Genomic DNA, 17,142 nt, shown 5'->3' on the forward strand with positions numbered 1-17,142 from the left:
CCTGCGGGGAGCAAGGCTTCGTCAGGCTGGCAGTTCCCCCTCGCCGGCTCAGTGAAGCTGGGGTGTCGGGGTTCCGTTTGCCCGGCCCCTGCAGGGATGGGGCAACAAGAGGGGTGGAGTGTTTGTGTACGTTGGGAGCGGGGTGGTGTGGGTGGATGTGTGTATTTATGTATGGATGGCAGGAGACAGGGGTCCCCAGTGTTGGGGAACCGGAGAGGACGCTTGGGGAAACTGAGTCCTACAAACGCCCAGTACAGGTGCAGGCACTGCCCACCCCCTACCCCACACCAGGCAGGGGCCGGTGTGGGCTGCAGGGAGGGCACGAACGCGCGGCCTGAAGGAGGGGCAGGTGCGCCCGGGCGGGAGAGGGTCACGTGCGAGCCAGGGCAGCTCCCACGGCGGGCCGGAGTCGCAGGTCGCCCCCCTTTCAACTTGCGGGGCCCACCCCACAGTTCCCGGTGGCCACTTAGGGGGCACAGGTGAGCCGCTCGCCAGCGTGCCTCTCAGGGGAGTGCCGGGGACACCCGACCGGGATCGGGGAGCCCGGGGACTGGAGGTGGCGCTCTGGGCCTGCCCGCCCGGCGGCTCTACTCCTGCCCAGGAGGCCGCCCGGCTGCAGCGTCTCCGCCCAAGTTCTTCCGGGCCTCCCGGCGGCGGACACTGAGAGCCGAGCGCGCGGGGGCGCGGGGGCGCGGGAACGGCAGCCCCAGCCCGCCAGCCAGCTCCGGGCGGCCGGGCGCAGGCGGAGGTGCGCGCCGGGGAAGGGGCAGGCAGGCCGGCGTGCAGGCCGCGGGGCTGGCGGAGCGAGGGTGGCCGGGCCCGGAGTTGCTGCCACCCCTCTGGGCTCCGAGGCTGGGTAGGGCTCTTGCTGGGTGGCGTCTGCTCTCGGGGGGGACGCGCTGCTGGCCGAAGTGGGAATTCCCGAGACCCCACGGCCCCAGACCTCCCCACCGGGCCCAGGGCTCGGGAATGGTGCGCTCCGGAAACTCGAGCGCTGGCGGGGGGGGGGCGGTGCGGACAAAGGGGCCTGTGTGAGTGGAGCTGTGCTGCCCCAGCTGGCCTTGGGGTCAGGGAACGCCAGCGAGGAAGTAGCCCTGCGTGTCAGTGGGAGGGGACTGGGTGGGCTGCGGCTGGGGGTGGGTTCCTCTGGGACTTCCTGCTGGAGTAAGGGCTGCGGGGTCAACGGGTCACCGGACGGGCAGGGCAAGGCCAGGCATGTTGTGACCGTGAGAGAGGTCCCGCCCCTTCCGCAAGCCTCAGGCTGCTGCTGGCTCCCGGAGGCGGCCATGGGGCCTCAGCGTCTCCTCCTTGCTTCCTGTTAGAGCCTCCTTCTTGCCCCTAGGTACCCTGGGTGTTGACAGCAGATGGCCGGCAGGAGGCCTCGGGCAGGCTCCGATCGGCCCTAGGCCAGCTGAGCGTCCGAGCCAGCATGGCCCAGCCACTGCCCTTTGTGCTGGATGTTCCTGCGGAGGCTGAGAATCCCGAGTGAGTACTTTCTTGGGGCTGGTGAGGGGGCCAGCAGGCCTGGAGTCTCATGCCCGCGCTTCCCGCCCACCCCACGCAGCCTGGATCCCAGCCCCTACGATGAGCGCGAGGTGCATGTTTTGTTCCACCAGCTCATCCAGGAGCAGAGCCTGCTGGCGGCCCAGGAGGGCCTGGAGCTGCAGGAAAGGCAGGCGGTGGCCACAGCTGCAGGTGAGCGGGGCCTGGAGGCCCGGGAGGGCGCTGAGGCCTCGCTGGTAACTCCAGCCAGCCACATCCCCTGCTTTGCTTGTAGGCAGTGCATACCAGAACTTGCTGGGGGCCGAGGGGACTGTGGCACACAGCACGGCCACTCTGCGGATCCTGGCCAGCATGCCCAGTCGGACCATTGGTGAGTGCTGCTGTGGCCTTGGGTTGGGTTCTCAGGCTTCTGGGAAGGACATGCCAGGGGTGAGGGAGGCCTGGCCTTGCCTGGCCCTGACCAGCTGCCATCCTAGGCCGCAGCCGAGGTGCCATCATCTCCCAGTACTACAACCGCACGGCCCAGCGGCGCTGGCGGCGTGGGAGCAGCCGACCCCTGCTCGGGGACCTGGTCCCCTCGGCCCGGCCCAGCCTCCGCCTGCGTGACCTGGAGGTGGACTCATCGGCCCAGGAGGAGGGTGAGTGACAGTGGCTGGGCCCGGGGAGGGCACCGTGGGATTGCGGACATGGCCAAGAGGAGCCCCCCTTGGTGGGGTGAGGCACTTTGGGGGTCCATCATCCCCCACAAGCAGGCGCAGTATCATCCGCAGGCGCCTTGGGGACTTGAGGTGCCCGAGCTGGTCTGCGGTCAGAGGCTTAACAGGATGGCGGATAAGCACGTGGTGCAGGCTCAGATAGGGGAGCCGCGGGAAGGGGCATGGCACAGAGATCCAGGGACGCTTTCTGGAAGAAGTGGCATTTGAGCAGAAGCAGTGGATGGAGAGGCCGAAGTGGAGGAGGGGCAGGCCGAGGTGGAGGAGGGGCAGGCCGAGGTGGAGGAGGGCCAGGCCGAGGTTGAGGAGGGGCAGGCTGAGGTGGGAGGAGGGCCAGGCCCAGGTGGAGGAGGGCCAGGCCGAGGTGGAGGAGGGCCAGGCCCAGGTGGAGGAGGGCCAGGCCGAGGTGGAGGAGGGACCGACTCTGAGGCAGCCTGCTCCTGGCTGTGGTGGGGGTTGGTGGAGTGCAGTGCTGTTGTGAGGGGCGCCAGGGGCCCTGCCTAGTCCCTCTGGGCTCCGCTTTCGCCTGGCATCAGTTAGCTTCTCAGGGGTCCTGCCCCACTTCCTCTGGTTTGCTGAGGCACCCCCAGTCCCCAGCCCCGAGGCGTGGGTGACCCAGGCAGGCAGGAAGGCGTGGGCTTCGGGGCGTTCTGGCGTCACCCTTTCCTCTGCACCCTGGGCTGTCGGGGAGCTGTTGCTCATCTTTTTTATTGTTTATGGAGGAGTTTTTATGAAGATTTGAATTTGTTTGAAAGGCAGAGTTAGAGGGGAGAGAGATCTTCCATGTATTGGTCACTGCCCCACTTGGTTGTAATGGCCGTAGCTGGGCCAGACTGAAGCCAGGAGTGTCCTCTGGGTGTCCCACGCGGGTGCAGGAGCCCGGGACGTGGGCCATCCTCTGCTGCTTCTCAGGCGCGTTAGCACGGACTGGAGCAGCTGGGGTTCGAACCAGCGTCCACGTGGAATTCTGGCACTGCAGACTGTGGCTTAACTTGTTCTACCGTAACACTGGCTCCTGCACTTCCTGTTGATTTGTTTTATTTATTTGTTTTTCAAATTCATTTCAGAGGCAGACAGAGGTAGAGTGCTCGTGCCTTGCTGGTCTCTGCCCACATGCTTGCGATGGCTGCGCCAAGGCCAGAGTCAGAGCTGGGCACTCAGGCCAGGTGTCCGGCATGGTGGCAGAAGCCTGCTGCTTGAGGTGCCACTGCTGCCTCTGGGGTGAGAGGAGGAGTCAAGAACTGCCCGTGCCCTCCTCCTGGGCCATAGGCTGGTTAGCTACCAAGGCGCATGCCACGCCAATGGGCCTCTTCTTGAAAGAGAAAGATTTGTGTGCTGGGTTACTCCCTCAACGAGCACAGCAGCCAGGGCTGGGTCTCCCGTGTGGGTGTAGGTATGTAACACATGGCCCGGCCTCTGCTGGATGGGAAGTGGAGCAGCCGGGATTCAAACCTGTGCCTCTGTGGGATGCTGGTGTCGTAGGTGGCAGCTTCACCTGCTGTGCCACAGCGCTGGTCCCACAGGGTCTTTTCTCCCCTGTAAAATGGACTTGAAGCATTACCCGCCCCTGGCTGCTGCCCACTGCCTAGGGTGTGGTGGGAGGGGAGGTGGGGCAGGTGCTGGGGCCGAGGACTGGGTCCCTGGCCGTGGCTGTGGGGACAGGGAGGGCGTGTGTCCCCGACAGGCCCCTTTTCTGCCCCGCAGAGAAGCGGAGTCTGCTGGTGCAGGAGCTGCAGGGCCTGTCAGGTACCCAGCGGGACCAGCTGCTGCGGGGCATGCCGCTGAGCCTGGCTGAGAAGCGCAGCCTGCGGTGAGTGCCCACTGGGTGCTGCCCCCTGCCTGGGCTGCGGGGGGAGGCCCGCCAGGGCTCGGGCACTGACGGGCGCTCCTGTTCACAGAGAGAAGAGCCGGGCGCCCAAGGGCCGGCGAAGTCGCGCTGGGATGTTGGCCTGCTGCGGCCAGCTCAGGGACACGGTCATCCTGGTAGGAGCCTCTGCCGCCCACCAGCCGCGCCCGGAGAGGCCATCGTGGCCCCTGGCCAGGCCTCAGTGCTTTCCCTGTCCCTGCAGGCCTGGCACAGCCTGGGGCTGGTGCTGCTTGCCGGCCTGCAGGCCCTGGTGCCCTGGCGCGACGCGCTGAAGCAGATCGGCGGCCAGTTCGGCTCCAGTGTGCTCTGCTACTTCCTGTTCCTCAAGACGCTGCTGGGCCTGAACTTGCTGCTGCTGCCGCTGCTGCTGGGCCTCCTGGTGGGCGTGCAGGCTGCCTTCCCGCCGCCGCCTGCCGCCACCAGCACCTTCACTGGCCTGGAGCTGCTCACGGGTGGGGTGAGGGCACCCCGGGGCCTGCCTGGGCTCCCGCCCCCACCACTGCCTTACCCCACGAGCCCTGGGCGGGGGGGCTCCTCCCCCAGCCCTGCCGTGGCCACCTCCCGTCTGGGGTGGGCCAAGGCTGGGAGAGGAGGAGGGCCCTGACCTGTCCTCCTCTCCAGGGCCGCTTCACGCACACGGTCATGTACTATGGCTACTACAGCAATGCCACCCTGAACCAGCCCTGTGAGGCCCCTGGGGCCGGGCGCCAGTGTGCCCCCGGGGCCGGGAGCCTGCCCTACAACATGCCCCTGGCTTACCTCTTCACCATGGGCGGGGCTTTCTTTGTGAGCTGCATCACCCTGGTGTACAGGTGAGGACCCCGCGTTAGCCACTGTGCACTGAGCTGTCTGTCCGTCAGCCACTCACGGGCCCACCTGCCCGTCTGCCTGCTCATGCATGCAGGCACCTGTGTAACTTTACCCATCCCCTACCCACCTGACCAACTGTCCACCCATCAAGCTGTCAGTCTACTGTCCATCTGTCCACCCACCCATCAACCAGTCCATCAACCCACATTCCCCCACCCACCTACTCATTCATCCGCCCACTGTCCAGCTTGTGCCCATCTGTGGTGTGTCTGTCCTGTGCTTGCTTTGTCAGCATGGTACCCACGCTGGAGGAGCTGTCCCTGGGGAGTTGGAAGGGGAGGACTTGAGGCCGGCCCCAATGTTAGGTGTTGGTGGAGCACACAGAGGGAATCGGCTGCTCTGGGGGTGGCACAGGGTGGGCAGGGAGAAGGGGTGGGTCCTGGTGTCTGCTGGGCCGAGCAGGATGCAGGGCGAGTGCCTGGCGCGCGCCTCCGGGGGTGACTGCCCGGCCCCTGTGCTCCCTCGGCCACATTGCCTCCTCCTCCTGTCCTCAGCATGTCCCGCTCCTTCGGGGAGAGCTACCGTGTGGGCAGCACCTCCAGCGTGCACGCACTCACCGTCTTCTGCTCCTGGGATCACAAGGTGACCCAGCGGCGGGCCTCCCGCCTGCAACATGACACCCTCCGCACACGGCTCAAGGTGGGCACCGCTGGGCACTGTCCATGTGGGCAGGTGACCCCCAGGCACTGTCTCCGCGGGTGTGCCAGCAGGCTGTGAGGCTGCAGGGCCGGCCCTGGGCCCCAGGCTTACCCTGCCTGCCTGGGTAAGTCCAGCTGCCCCTGCCAGTGTGGCCGCTGGCTGGTGATGTGGAATGCACGTTGCCCCCACAGGAGCTGCTGGCCGAATGGCAGCTGCGGCAGAGTCCGCGGAGTATGTGCGGGAAGCTGCGGCGCACCTGTGTGCTGGGGCTCGTGTGGCTGCTGTGCCTTGGAGCCACGCTGGGCTGCTGCATGGCTGTGCTGGTCTTCTCGGAGGTGCAGGTGAGGCCCCATGCAGGCATGGGTCATGGTCCACCTGAGGTTCAGGCCTCACCCTTGACATGGCCAGGATTCTGGGGGCCCCCGTGCAGAGCTGGGGTTAGCCTGGCCCTGCCTAGCCCCACGCCTCCTTCGCTTTGGCTCTCACCCTCCTCTTCTCCTGTTGGGTTTCACTTCTCTCCCATCACCTGTGTCTCTTCCCCACTTCCTGTTGTGGTTGGAACTCGAGGCCCCGGGGTGGGCTGTGTCTCGTGGCTTTCTGTCCGTGCACCTGTCCCCAGCCTGAGGCCCCCTGATCTTGCCCTGGCAGAGCCAGGTGGCTGAAGACCAGGAAGTGGCCCTGCTGGCACTGCCCCTGGTGGTCTCTCTCCTCAACCTCTGTGCTTCCTACCTGTTCCGCGGCCTGGCCGCCCTGGAGCACCTGGACTCCCCGGCGCTGGAGGTGTATGTGGCTGTCTGCAGGTGAGGGGCGGGCGGGCAGGTGCCCGGGGCTCTGGGGCTGGCCCTCAGCTCTCCTGACCGCCACCCCGCTGCCCAGGAACCTGATCCTGAGGATGACTGTTCTGGGTGTCCTCTGCTACCACTGGCTGGGCCGCCGCGTGCCAACCCTGCAGGGCCGCTGCTGGGAGGACTTTGTGGGTCAGGAGTTGTACCGGTTCATGGTCATGGACCTGGCCTTCACGCTGCTGGACTCGCTACTCGGGGAGCTGGTGTGGAGGTGAGGATGGCCCTGGGCAGGCAGCCCTTACACTGGGGTCACTGGGCGCCTGGACGCTGTTGGGGTGGCAGGATCCTCTCAGACCAGCAGGGCCCGCCCTGTGACGCCAGCGCACACCTCCGCCCATCACAGCCCGGTAGGCTGAGAAAGCTGCCAGGGGACAGGCTGTGACCTGGTTTTAGAGTGGAAGGAAAGCAGGTTTCTGAATGAGGTGTGGGCTGTAATTTCAGTCTTTTAAAAAACATGATTGAGACAGCATGATTTTCCATCTGCTTGTCTGCTCCCCAAGGGGCGGCTGCAGCAGGGACTGCCCCCTGCCATGGCCTGGTCTCCCATTTGGTGGCGGGGACCTGGTACCTGAGCCATCCCAGGGTGTGCGTCAGCAGGAGGCTGGAAATGGAAGTACAGCTGGACTTGAGGCCAGGATTTCCCATACTGTGGTTCCGTCCCCAGATAGCCACCTTGGCCAGAGTTGAGACAGGCAGAAGCCAGGAGCCAGAAACTTCTGGGCCCCCACGTGGGTGCAGGAGCCCAAGCACTTGGCCGTCCTCCACTGTTTTCCCAGGTGCATTAGCAGGGAGCTGGATGGGAAGTGGAGCAGCTGGGACTTGAAGCAGTATCCGTATGGGATGTTGGCTTTGCAGGTGGTGGTTCAATGCACTGTACCGTAATAGTGGCCCTTATGGTGGAGTCTTAGCCAGGATGCCCAGTGCCCTCTGCCGACTGTAAATCTCTACAGTGAGCGAAGGGTCAGAGGAGAGAGTCCAAGAATGTTTTTATGACATTATGGATGGGGGCTGGATGATGGCACTGCTCCCCATGTGACGGTGCCGGGGTTTGGCACCCAGCTCCAGCTCCGTGCTAATCTGTGGTGAGGGGGACAGTCCGTGGTGGCTCAGGTTAGGCTGCTGTCACCCTCCTGGGGGACTCGGCCTGAGCCTGGTGCCAGCCACTATGGGCACGGGGTGGAGTCCGTTGCTGGGAGCTCTATCTTTGCCACCTCTTCATGGGAGCCAGCGTCTCGGGTGCTGCCCCCCTACTTGTTTTTTTCCAAAAAAGTACGAGTTAAGACCTCTTGGAAAGCAATGTGATGTCTGATGTTGGTCCTACAAGTTGAGACTGGGGAGCGTTTTACAGAAATGAAGCTAATTAGGCACAGGCGGGGGGTCCCTGGGCGGGACTGCCCTTGCTAACCCGTGCTGACCTGGGGAGGGCAGGTGTCCGCTGCCGTGGTGACCAGGCCTGGGGGCATGGCTGGACACCAGAGCCGCTTCCTCCCATCTGTGGACACCTCACCCCTCCCAGAGGTGGCGTGGTGTGGCTGGACACGGGCTGGCTCCCTCCAGGCTCATCTCTGAGAAGCGGCTCAGCCGGAGGAAGCCCGAGTTTGACATTGCTCGGAATGTTCTGGACCTGATTTATGGGCAGACTCTGATCTGGTGAGGGGCCCTTGGTTTGCACCTCTTTTCCCTGGGGGTCCCACCCCTGCCCAGGGCCTCAGGGTGGGGCACGGCAGGGTGCTGACCAAGGCTGTCCTGGGACCCCAGCCTCTGATGCAGTCCCCCGCTTCAGGCTGGGGGTTCTCTTCTCGCCGCTCCTCCCCGCCGTGCAGGTCCTGAAGTTGCTACTGCTCTTTTACATCAAGAAGGTAAGGTGGCCCGGGCACGGCTGTCCTGGGGGCAGCCCAGTGGTGGCTGCCTGCACTCCTGCCAGCTCTGTGCCCCACCCCTCCCCGGGGTGTTCACAGGGTTGAGAGTGGAGGTTCTGCACCCCGAGCTGTGCTGGGGGTGCTGCTCTCAAGATGGGGGGCTGGGCAGGGGATCCTCCGCTCAGCAGCTGCTTCTCTCCCCACACTGTCCCTGTGCCCCTGGGCCGCCTGGCCTGCCCTGTCCTCTGCTCTGGCAGGCCCCGGCCAGGCAGGGGGCGGGGAGGACCCCATGGAGGTGCAGGGTTGGGGCACAGCGCAGCCTCTGTGTCCCCAGGCCAGCCTCCTGGCCAACTGCCAGGCTCCGCGGCGGCCGTGGCTGGCGTGTCGCATGAACACCGTCTTCTGCACATTGCTCTGCTTCCCGTCCTTCCTGGGTGCCGCCATCTTCCTCTGCTATGCCGTCTGGCAGTGAGTGGGCACGGGCGGGGCCTTGGCCAGGTGGGGAGGGGACGCCTTGCCCCAGGGACAGGCCGTTGCCTAGGATCCCTGTGCCCACAGGGTGAGGCCTTCCAGCACGTGCGGTCCCTTCCGCACCCTGGCCAGCATGTATGAGGCGGGCACAGTGTGGGTGCAGCACCTGGAGCGTGCAGGCCCCGGGGTGTCCTGGCTGCCCTGGGCGCATCATTACCTGGTGGAGAACACCTCCTTCCTCTTCCTGCTGTCTGCCCTGTTGCTGTGAGTCAGGGGCGGGGCCTCTGGTGGGTGGGGCGGGGCCTCCCATGGGTGGGGTTAGCCTCCAGTGGGTGGGTGTGGCCTTAGTGGGTGGGGCCTCCAGTGGGTGGGGCGGGCCCTGGCCATGTGTCTACCAGCTCCCCACCTGTCTCCACAGGGCGGTTATCTACCTCAACATCCAGGTGGTGAAGGGCCAGCGCAAGGTCATCTGTCTCCTCAAGGAGCAGATCTCCAACGTGAGTGTGTCCTGCCACAAGGAGGGGTGGGCCTGCAGGCCAGTTTGTTGCCCAGGGCTCCGCATGCGTCCCCAACTCATTGACAGGCTGGGGAAACCCCACTGGGGGGCAGCTCCAGGTGGGAGACTAGGTGCTGCTGATGGTGGGTTTTACATTCTGGTAGGGACCAGTGCCTGGGCTGCCCACAGGCCTTGGTGGCCATGCAGGATCTTGGGGAAGCAGGCTGCTGGCTGCGTGGCGCCTGGCTGCCTCGAGGTGTTGGGTGCTGGGATTGGCTGCCGCACGCATTGCAGGCCAGTGTCCTGTGTCCTCCGGGTCTGAGGCCAGCTGCTGCTCCCGCATCCTGAGAGCTGTGTGAGGCGGCCTCACGTGTCCCGGTCAGCACCCCAGAGGACACAGGGTGGGGCCTGCCTTGTGGGCCATGGCAGAGCTGGAGGAGGCAGCTTCTTCTGCCCCACTGCTCAGACATACAGTGTGGTCGAGGCTGGTCAGGTCTTACCTTGAGGGTGCAGGGGCCTAAGCTCTCGGGTCGGGTCCACTTCGGCTGCCCTCCCAGGCCACGAGCAGGGAGCTGGGGGGGAAGTGGAGCAGCCGGGACATGAATGGGTGCTTTGGTAGCAGATGTTGGCGTTGCAGGTGGTGGCTTCGCCCACTGTGCCTACACTCCCTCATGTCTCAGTCAGCCTGCCTGCTGGCAGCGCTGTCCTTCTTGACCCTGGCAAGGGGCTGCCCCTTTGTGCACGCTGGGTCCTTCCTCAGCCCAGAAGTGGCCCCAAGAGTGCCTGCGTCCTCAGTGGGGTCCAAGCTTAAGAGGGCGCTAGGGGCTGAGCCTGCCTGAGCTGGGGAGAGTGGGCAGAGAGCTCAGGGTCTTACAGGGGGAGACAGGGACGCCATTGCTGGCTTGGAAGAGGATGGGGCTGAGTGTGTGTGTGTTGGGGGTGGTGCCTGAGTGGATGGCGGGCAGCGGCAAGCTTGTTGATCTGGGCTCCTTATGGCCCCCGTCGGGCTCAGCCGTCGCTGTGTGCTGCGGCCCCCGTCGGGCTCAGCCCTGGCCGTGTGTTGAGGTCCCTGTCGGGCTCAGCCCTGGCCGTGTGTTGAGGTCCCTGTCGGGCTCAGCCCTGGCCGTGTGTTGAGGCCCCTGTCGGGCTCAGCTCTGGCCGTGTGTTGTGGCCCCCGATGGGCTCAGCCGTCGCTGTGTGCTGCGGCCCCTGTCGGGCTCAGCTGTCGCTGTGTGCTGCGGCCCCCGTTGGGCTCAGCTGTCACTGTGTCCTGTGACCACTTTTAATCTTGCCGTATTGCTAGACAGGTTTCCCTCTGCACTTTGGTCAGTAGAAAGCTTAGATCCGTGGACGTGTCTGCTTCCTGGGTCTTGTCCTGGTTTGCTGGTTTTTCCTTTGGTTTCTGGGCTGCTCGTGAGAACACACGTGGCCGCTTGCAGGCCCTTGCATGCAGTTGGCACAGTGCTGGCAGCACAGCCACCTTCTCCCTCACCCTGTGTTCTGGCCTGTCTAGGAGGGGGAGGACAAAATCTTCTTGATCAACAAGCTCCATTCCGTCTACGAGAAGAAGGAGAGGAGGTGAGGGCCTGTGAGGGTGTCCAGGGCAGGGTGGGCGGCGCGGCTGCCCCAGGGTGGCCTCTGGGAGGGGTGCAGGTGCTTGAAGTCCCCTTGCCCCCTGCCTCGGGGGATGTGGGCAGCTGGGGCAGGAGGGGGACGGGGAAGCCAGCACTGCCTGGTTTTGTCCCTTGGTGCCTTGGGCCGTGCCCTCCGACCCACGAGTCCTCGCAGGGCAGGCCTGGCAGGGCGTCTTCCCCCAGAGTCACTGCTTCCTGTCCCTGCTGCTCAGTGTCTCCCTCCGGCCTTCACAGTGGCCTGGTCCCCGTGGGGAACACTGGGGCAGGGCCCTTCTCCCAGGGCTGCTGAGCTGAGTAACCCCGTGGCGGGCAGCCCAAAAGGAGGCTGGGCTGGGGCCTGATCTCTGCCACTGTGGGGTAGACTAGGGCGGGGCCGTGGCCAGGTGGGGACGAGCAGAGGTGCCCTGGACAGATACACGGCAGGCCCCTAACTGGCCTTGGGGACTGGGGCCCCTCTGCCCCGGTGGAGACCCTGTGGGTTTCCAAGCCTGTTGTCCTGAGCAGGTTAGGAACCTCTGAGCCCTGTGCAGTGACGGAGGCTGTGTGGGTCACAGGGCCTTCCCCGACCCCATGGGTCTGTCTCCCACTTCAGCCTTGGGGCTGGCAGGCTTGAGGGAGCTGACGGGGCATCTGGCTATGCCCAGGCCCTTGCTGACTGCGCCTTCCCACAGGGCTGCTGGAGCCGCTGGAGCCGAGGAGCCTGTGTCGCCCCGGGCCCCGATCGCGGATGGACGGGCCACTGCCTGCTGGAATGGCTAGTGTCTCAGGCACCCTCAGCACCCAAGTGCTCTCAGCCCACCAGGCTGGTCAAGTGACTGCCTTCCCTGCCAGCCCTGCCAACTGCAGTCTGGAGCCCAGGGGTGGGCACCCCAGGGACTCGACCCTGCTTGGGACTGTTTATTCTTCTTAAATGGGCTTTTCTAATGAGCCTGTCTCGTGAGTCTGTGCGTCTCACCAGACCTTGCTGTGCCCACAGCCCACATATTCCTGCCGCTCCTCTCTCCCAGACCGAACCTGTAGGAGCCACAGCTGGGGGGCTGAGAGCACCCTCTGCTGGTGGGGCTGTAGAAGGCGATGTGGCCCTTGACCAGCCCAGGGGGCCCCAGGCACAGGCTGTCTGGTGCCAGCCCAAGGTGGTGTCTGAGTTGCCCCTAAGGGCAGGGCTTGGTGTGTCAAGTGCCCCCAGGCCCCTCCTAGGGTTGCAGTCTGGCTGTGCTGAGGGGCTGGTGGGTTAGAGGGAGACGGGGTAGGAGAGGAGCGGGCCCACCTGGACCCATGATCACAGACTCTGCCCCTTTGGAAGGCCAAGGCCACGGGATGCTCTTATGTACGGCGGACGCCCTGGGCCACAAACCTTCCTAACCAATCCTGGCCCTGTCTGAGCCCTTGTTGCTGCAGGACACACCTGGCCCCTCCTGGCTCAGCCCCGGCTGCAGTTAGCATCCAGGCAGGGAGTCAACCAGTAGATTAACTGTGTGTTTCCAAGAAATGAAAAAAAAAATTAAAAAAAAAAATCCACGCTAGGACAGCCCTGGGCTCCAGATGGGGCTGGGTGGCTGGCTGTGGCTGGCTTTGGGATTTCACGTCTTCCAGGTCATCCTGACGGACCCCCAGTGGTAGTGCAGTCAGTCAGGAACAGGGACCCCACCCCTGGGGGCGGCCGGCTCCGGGTGGGGGAAGGAACTTCCGGACCCCTGCCTTTTCCCTGGCCCTGGCTCCTGCCCTTTCCTTCACATGGCCCACGACAGCCCACGGCAAGACTGGCTCCTGGCCGCCTGGCCACCACCTGCAGGTGCCCGAGCGCGGGGTCCCTTCCCTGCTACAGGGAGGTGAGCAGATGTGGGGAGGCCTGGAAGTCCTGTGCGGAGAGTGCACACCTGGCCGCCGGTGCGACCAGAGCCATTTCTGTCTTCTGGCTCCATGTCGCCACAGCCTCTTCCAGGGGGCCAACCACGCATGGGCACCTGTGGCCGAGCCAAGGGCTGCCCCAGGAAACCAGACTGCGTCCACGTGAATGGCCAGAAAAGTGCCACTGATTTGGGTCCCATGGTGCGTGCACTGGTCCAGAACATTAAGGGCCATGCGCCTGCCAACCTCAGACACTATGGAGTACGAAAGGTCCCCCAAACCAACCCACAGCAAACCCTGCAGCACCCCAGACAGGTCTGTCACCTCCAGCCCTAGGACATCATGAGTGTGCGGCTCAGCGTGAGCTGGGAGTCCGGGTGCAGGTGCACTCAGGTGGCAGGTGCTCCGGCAGGGTGCAGTGGCTAGCGGAGCTCAGCCCAGCAACCTGGAGAGTCCCGAGCCCGCCTTGTGCAGTGCAGGGTCCTCTGGAGAACCAGCTCCTGTTGGTGTGCAATCCAGCACAACTTGCGAGTTAACACGAAGGTGACACCCAGGTTTCCTCCTGAGGCAGGCAGCAGTGTTCACCTACAGACGCGGGGGTGTTCCTCCATTGTCTGTCTGCCGTGCAAAACAAAACATTGATCATTTTAAAACATAAAGCAATTTTTAATATATAAAGCACTCTTCAAACATCTATGTTTTTTGAGTCCATTATTTGGTAAATATGTAACTGCTACACATTAGATTTAAGGTATTTTCCTTGCCTTTTTTTTTTCTTTTTCTCTTTTCTTAATTTTTTTTTAAGTAACATCTTCAGTGCTAGGAGTTGGGTTTAAAAATACATGAAATGGTGCGGAGCTGCTGGGAGGCCCTGGCTTTCCTGAGCGCGCGTCCGCCATGCGCCAGACGGGCCCTCTGTGCCCAAGCGCCCCGATGAGGGACCCCAACGACCGACGGAGTCTGCGACACGGCGACCAAGGGGACAACGCCTTCCGGTCCCACAGCTCTCAAGTAACGCGTTCCAAAGGAGGGCTCTTTAGGACCCAAGTCTTTTATTTTTATTTCTTTAAATTTTTTTTAAAGTTTAAAGTCTGAAGGAGAAAAAAAAAGGTCTGTAAACAGGTGGGGGCCCAAACACGGCTCCCCCGAAAGCAGTCCCAACCCACGGCCAAGTGCTTGCGGCGCTCCTTGTGTGGAGCCATCCACGTGTGACGAGGGTCTATGGCCACTGGTCAACAAGCTTCTCTCTATTCCACATGGAAAATGGTGCATGAGTCCACAGGAAAAAGCTGCGAAAGGTAGGGAGACATCGCATCTCTCCAGAGACACACACTGTACTTGTAACAACGACACCGTCCTTGAGTAAACATTTACACGTGAATTGTCGCCGGCCCTGTCCTGGGAATTCTCTTCAAGGTGTATGATTCGCTGCAGAGCGGGCAGGGACACTCAGTGCAAAGTCAGAAGCGATAATAGTAACAAACGTGCGACCGACGCCAAAACAAAGCGTATACTGACACGGGAAACCCCGTCTCGCCCCTCACGCACTCACACTCACACGCACGCCTCCTCACACGCACCCACGCGTAGCCTGTGGACTCGGAAGTCTTCCTAGAGCCTGTTTGTGTACTGATGGCGACCTGGAAGTTAGGATTAGATTTACAAAGTGTTCACATTTCATTATTGGCCTGTTGGATTCAAGTATTTGCATGTTTGATATGTCTTTTTTTTAACTTTTAAAAAATATTTTTTTGGGATAAAAAAAAATGACATGAAAAAGTAATGCAACAAGGGCCACGTGCATAGGCGGGCCGGGCGGGGGCTGGGAGCGGGGTGGCGGCGGTGGCTGTCCCCGCCGGCCCGCCGGCCTGCCGGCCTGCCCGTGGCCCTGCCACCCTGGTATGTGCACAATTGTCCCAGGCTCACTTGGACAGGCTTAGTCTTCCCCGCAGCCCACAGTCTGAAAAGTGCCCTTCATGATAGAACTAGTCTAAGCAGCTTTTATACTTAAAAAATCAAATGACAACACACCGTACAAACATAAGACAACACAAAATGAAAAGCTATGAGGAACATCCTGTCGTGCGCAGTGACGCCGACCCGGCGCAGCCCGCGCTGCGGGAACAGTCCACGGGGCTGTGTGCAGGTCTGTCTGCAGTCCTGGACAGAGGTACAGAGGGCCGCCAGGCCGCGGCTCACATGGACTCCCCGCTGAGCAGGTCCCCGGGCAGCAGGGTGCTCAGCGGGGTGGGGCTGCCAACCACCCTGCTGTCATCGGTGCTGGGGGGCCCCCAGAGGCTGCTGGAGTACTGGGGTGCCCCTCCCCACAGCAGCTCACTGCTGCCCTTGCTGCCTATGCAAGGAGCGCTCCAGTGGGCGGCGTCACTGCGCGCCAGGCCGTGGGAGCTGCCGGAGGTGCCCAGCCGCGGCTGGCCCGCCCCGCCGCTCGGCTGCCAGCTGGAGGTGGGTGGCAGTGCTTGGCCTTGGGCTAGGAAGCGGTTCACTTCTTCTTCGCCGGCAAACTCTGCCAAGATGGTAGTGTTTCCTAGGACACACCTGTGACAGCGAGACAGACCTGAGTGGCTCCCTGGGACGGGACCGTGTGACCCAGCACTGCAGCAGCACGCTCAGATGGGGCCTGCGTGTGCCCGCCCTGGTCAGTTCCGAACCCACCACAGGGATCTTGCCTCTAGACCCGAGCAGCTGTACCATGTTGCTGTGCAGGGCACATTATCAGCGAGAGAAAGACTGCAAATCTCCCAGCAAGCAGTTCACTCTCCAGAGGCCCCCACCAGCCAAGGCTCAGCAGACGCCAGAAACCTGCAACTCCTATTGGCCTTGTGTGTGGGTGACAGGGACCCACGCACCCACACACCCGTGCTTCCTTCCCCCGGGGATGCTCATTACACGGAAGCTGGGGCTCCAACCCAGGGGCACGGGCACCTGAGCACTGACCAGGCACGTCCACCCCTGCCAGCACCCAGTGCACAATGCACCATTCGACTCGGGGATCATTTAGCACTGGGTGGCTGCACACCTGGTCTGAGACCAGGAGTAGCTGAGCCACAGGCCGCGAGCGCTGCACTACATCGCCAGAAAGCGGGGATGGGCCAGCTGAGGCCTCGAGCGCCAGACGCAGCACGCGGCCCAGCGCAGAGCAGGCTCACAACCTAAGACTCATTACGAGCTGACCTGCCCCAGCCCCAGCCCCTCAGACTGCCTTGCTGTGGAGTCGGGGTCCCTGAAGAGCTCCCACAGGTGAAGGGTGACCTTGTCTTGACTGTGCGAGGCCATGAGGCCAGGCACCCCTGCCTGGGACCTTGGTCTCCCTGGGTTAATGCACCAGCCATGCAGATGCGGTTAGGGCAGCTCGGGCACAGAGGAAACATACATGTGCAAGGACTTCTGGGCCTTGGCGGCTTCCTCCTTGGAGCTGTAACGGACCACGGCGTTGCCCTGGGTCAGGTTCAGGTGGAAGGTGGCGAGAGGCCCGTGCTGCAGACACAGTGTCCGCAGAGTAGAACCATCGATCTGTGGGGAAGCAGGGGCCGTGTCAGCTGGCTCGCTCGCGGGGCGGAGCCCGAGGCCAGGGCTGTGACCCAAATCTTGGCTTTTCTGGGAGCAAAGCGATCAGAGGTGGCAGGGGAAGCTTGCCAGGGCTCAGCCCTCTTCCACGGTGCAAACCTGGGCATGAGAGGCCCCCAGGACCCAGAGGGCGACCGCTGGCTGACTCACTCTTGGGCGGACAGGATTTACAAAGGTGTATTCTGCCTGAGTCAGGACCTTGGGCTCGGGCGGCTCCTGGCCACCAGGTTCCCTTTGCTGTGAGCACCGCAGGCAGCCTCATCTGCGGCCAGGGCTGGCAGGCAAGCCCCTCACCGCCCACCGGTGCCAGTACCTGGGGTGTGAGGTTTCGGAGGACGAGCCAGCTGCTTGTTCTTCCTGAGGAGTCAGTGCTCCAAGCAGAACCTGTGAGACAGAGGCCCGGGCAGAGCTCAGGTCGCATGGCTGTGGTGGCTAGGCTGTCCTCCTCTGCCTCGGGTGGGCGGCAGCGCAGGCTCCACTGTGGCACAAGAGCTGGCACCATCCCAGACAGAGTCCCCTCCTGCTCACCCTGGGCTGGGAGCCTGCGTACCCCTGTGTGTGTTGCGGGGAGCCACGGAAGCCTCTGGGAAGGCCTCCTGCTGCCCCTGTCTGCCCAACGTGGGCTGGGAGCCTGCGTGCCCCTGTGGATACTGTAGGGAAGCCACGGAAGCCTCTGGGGAGGCCTGCCTGCTGCCCCTGCCTGCCCGCCTCGGGCCCTCCGCACGGCTGGCCTTGGCTTGTTGAGGGCCTGACGCCCCGTAGCTGCCCTTCAATGTTCACTCTGAAACGCCCACAAGGCACTGGGTGCTGGC

The 17,142-nt window shown here is 63.5% G+C and overlaps 2 protein-coding genes across 2 annotated transcripts in view; one reads left to right on the forward strand and one right to left on the reverse strand.

Moving 5' to 3' along the window:
* Positions 1 to 717: 717 nt before the first annotated feature.
* Positions 718 to 11,824, forward strand: TMC6 (transmembrane channel like 6). Its single transcript, XM_058676417.1, has 20 exons — positions 718 to 748; positions 1,343 to 1,485; positions 1,565 to 1,695; positions 1,778 to 1,873; positions 1,980 to 2,141; positions 3,921 to 4,026; positions 4,115 to 4,199; positions 4,286 to 4,540; positions 4,705 to 4,895; positions 5,448 to 5,592; positions 5,784 to 5,933; positions 6,241 to 6,392; positions 6,469 to 6,648; positions 7,995 to 8,087; positions 8,221 to 8,296; positions 8,631 to 8,764; positions 8,855 to 9,031; positions 9,186 to 9,264; positions 10,777 to 10,842; positions 11,579 to 11,824. Exons 2-20 carry the CDS (start codon positions 1,430 to 1,432, stop codon positions 11,654 to 11,656), a joined length of 2,412 nt encoding a protein of 803 aa, XP_058532400.1. The 5' UTR covers positions 718 to 748; positions 1,343 to 1,429; the 3' UTR covers positions 11,657 to 11,824.
* Positions 11,825 to 14,305: 2,481 nt separating this feature from the next.
* TNRC6C (trinucleotide repeat containing adaptor 6C) overlaps positions 14,306 to 17,142 on the reverse strand; it is a 97,200-nt gene continuing 94,363 nt past the window's right edge. Inside the window, exons 21-23 of the mRNA XM_058676424.1 lie at positions 16,644 to 16,714; positions 16,137 to 16,276; positions 14,306 to 15,301 (exon numbers count right to left, since the gene is read on the reverse strand). Coding sequence (XP_058532407.1) covers positions 14,941 to 15,301; positions 16,137 to 16,276; positions 16,644 to 16,714 — 572 coding nt within the window. The 3' untranslated portion in view covers positions 14,306 to 14,940. The remainder of the gene's footprint in view (positions 15,302 to 16,136; positions 16,277 to 16,643; positions 16,715 to 17,142) is intronic.

This window comes from Ochotona princeps, chromosome 17, assembly GCF_030435755.1.
Source record: "Ochotona princeps isolate mOchPri1 chromosome 17, mOchPri1.hap1, whole genome shotgun sequence".
NCBI lineage: Eukaryota > Metazoa > Chordata > Mammalia > Lagomorpha > Ochotonidae > Ochotona > Ochotona princeps.

Bases quoted from the DNA above. Each gene is read 5' to 3' on its own strand.
- TMC6 (XM_058676417.1), top strand. From the start codon at position 1,430: ATGGCCCAGCCACTGCCCTTTGTGCTGGATGTTCCTGCGGAGGCTGAG. The intron at 5,593-5,783 runs GTGGGCACCGCT...TTGCCCCCACAG, and splicing joins CCCTCCGCACACGGCTCAAG to GAGCTGCTGGCCGAATGGCA. The intron at 9,032-9,185 runs GTGAGTCAGGGG...CTGTCTCCACAG, and splicing joins CTGCTGTCTGCCCTGTTGCT to GGCGGTTATCTACCTCAACA.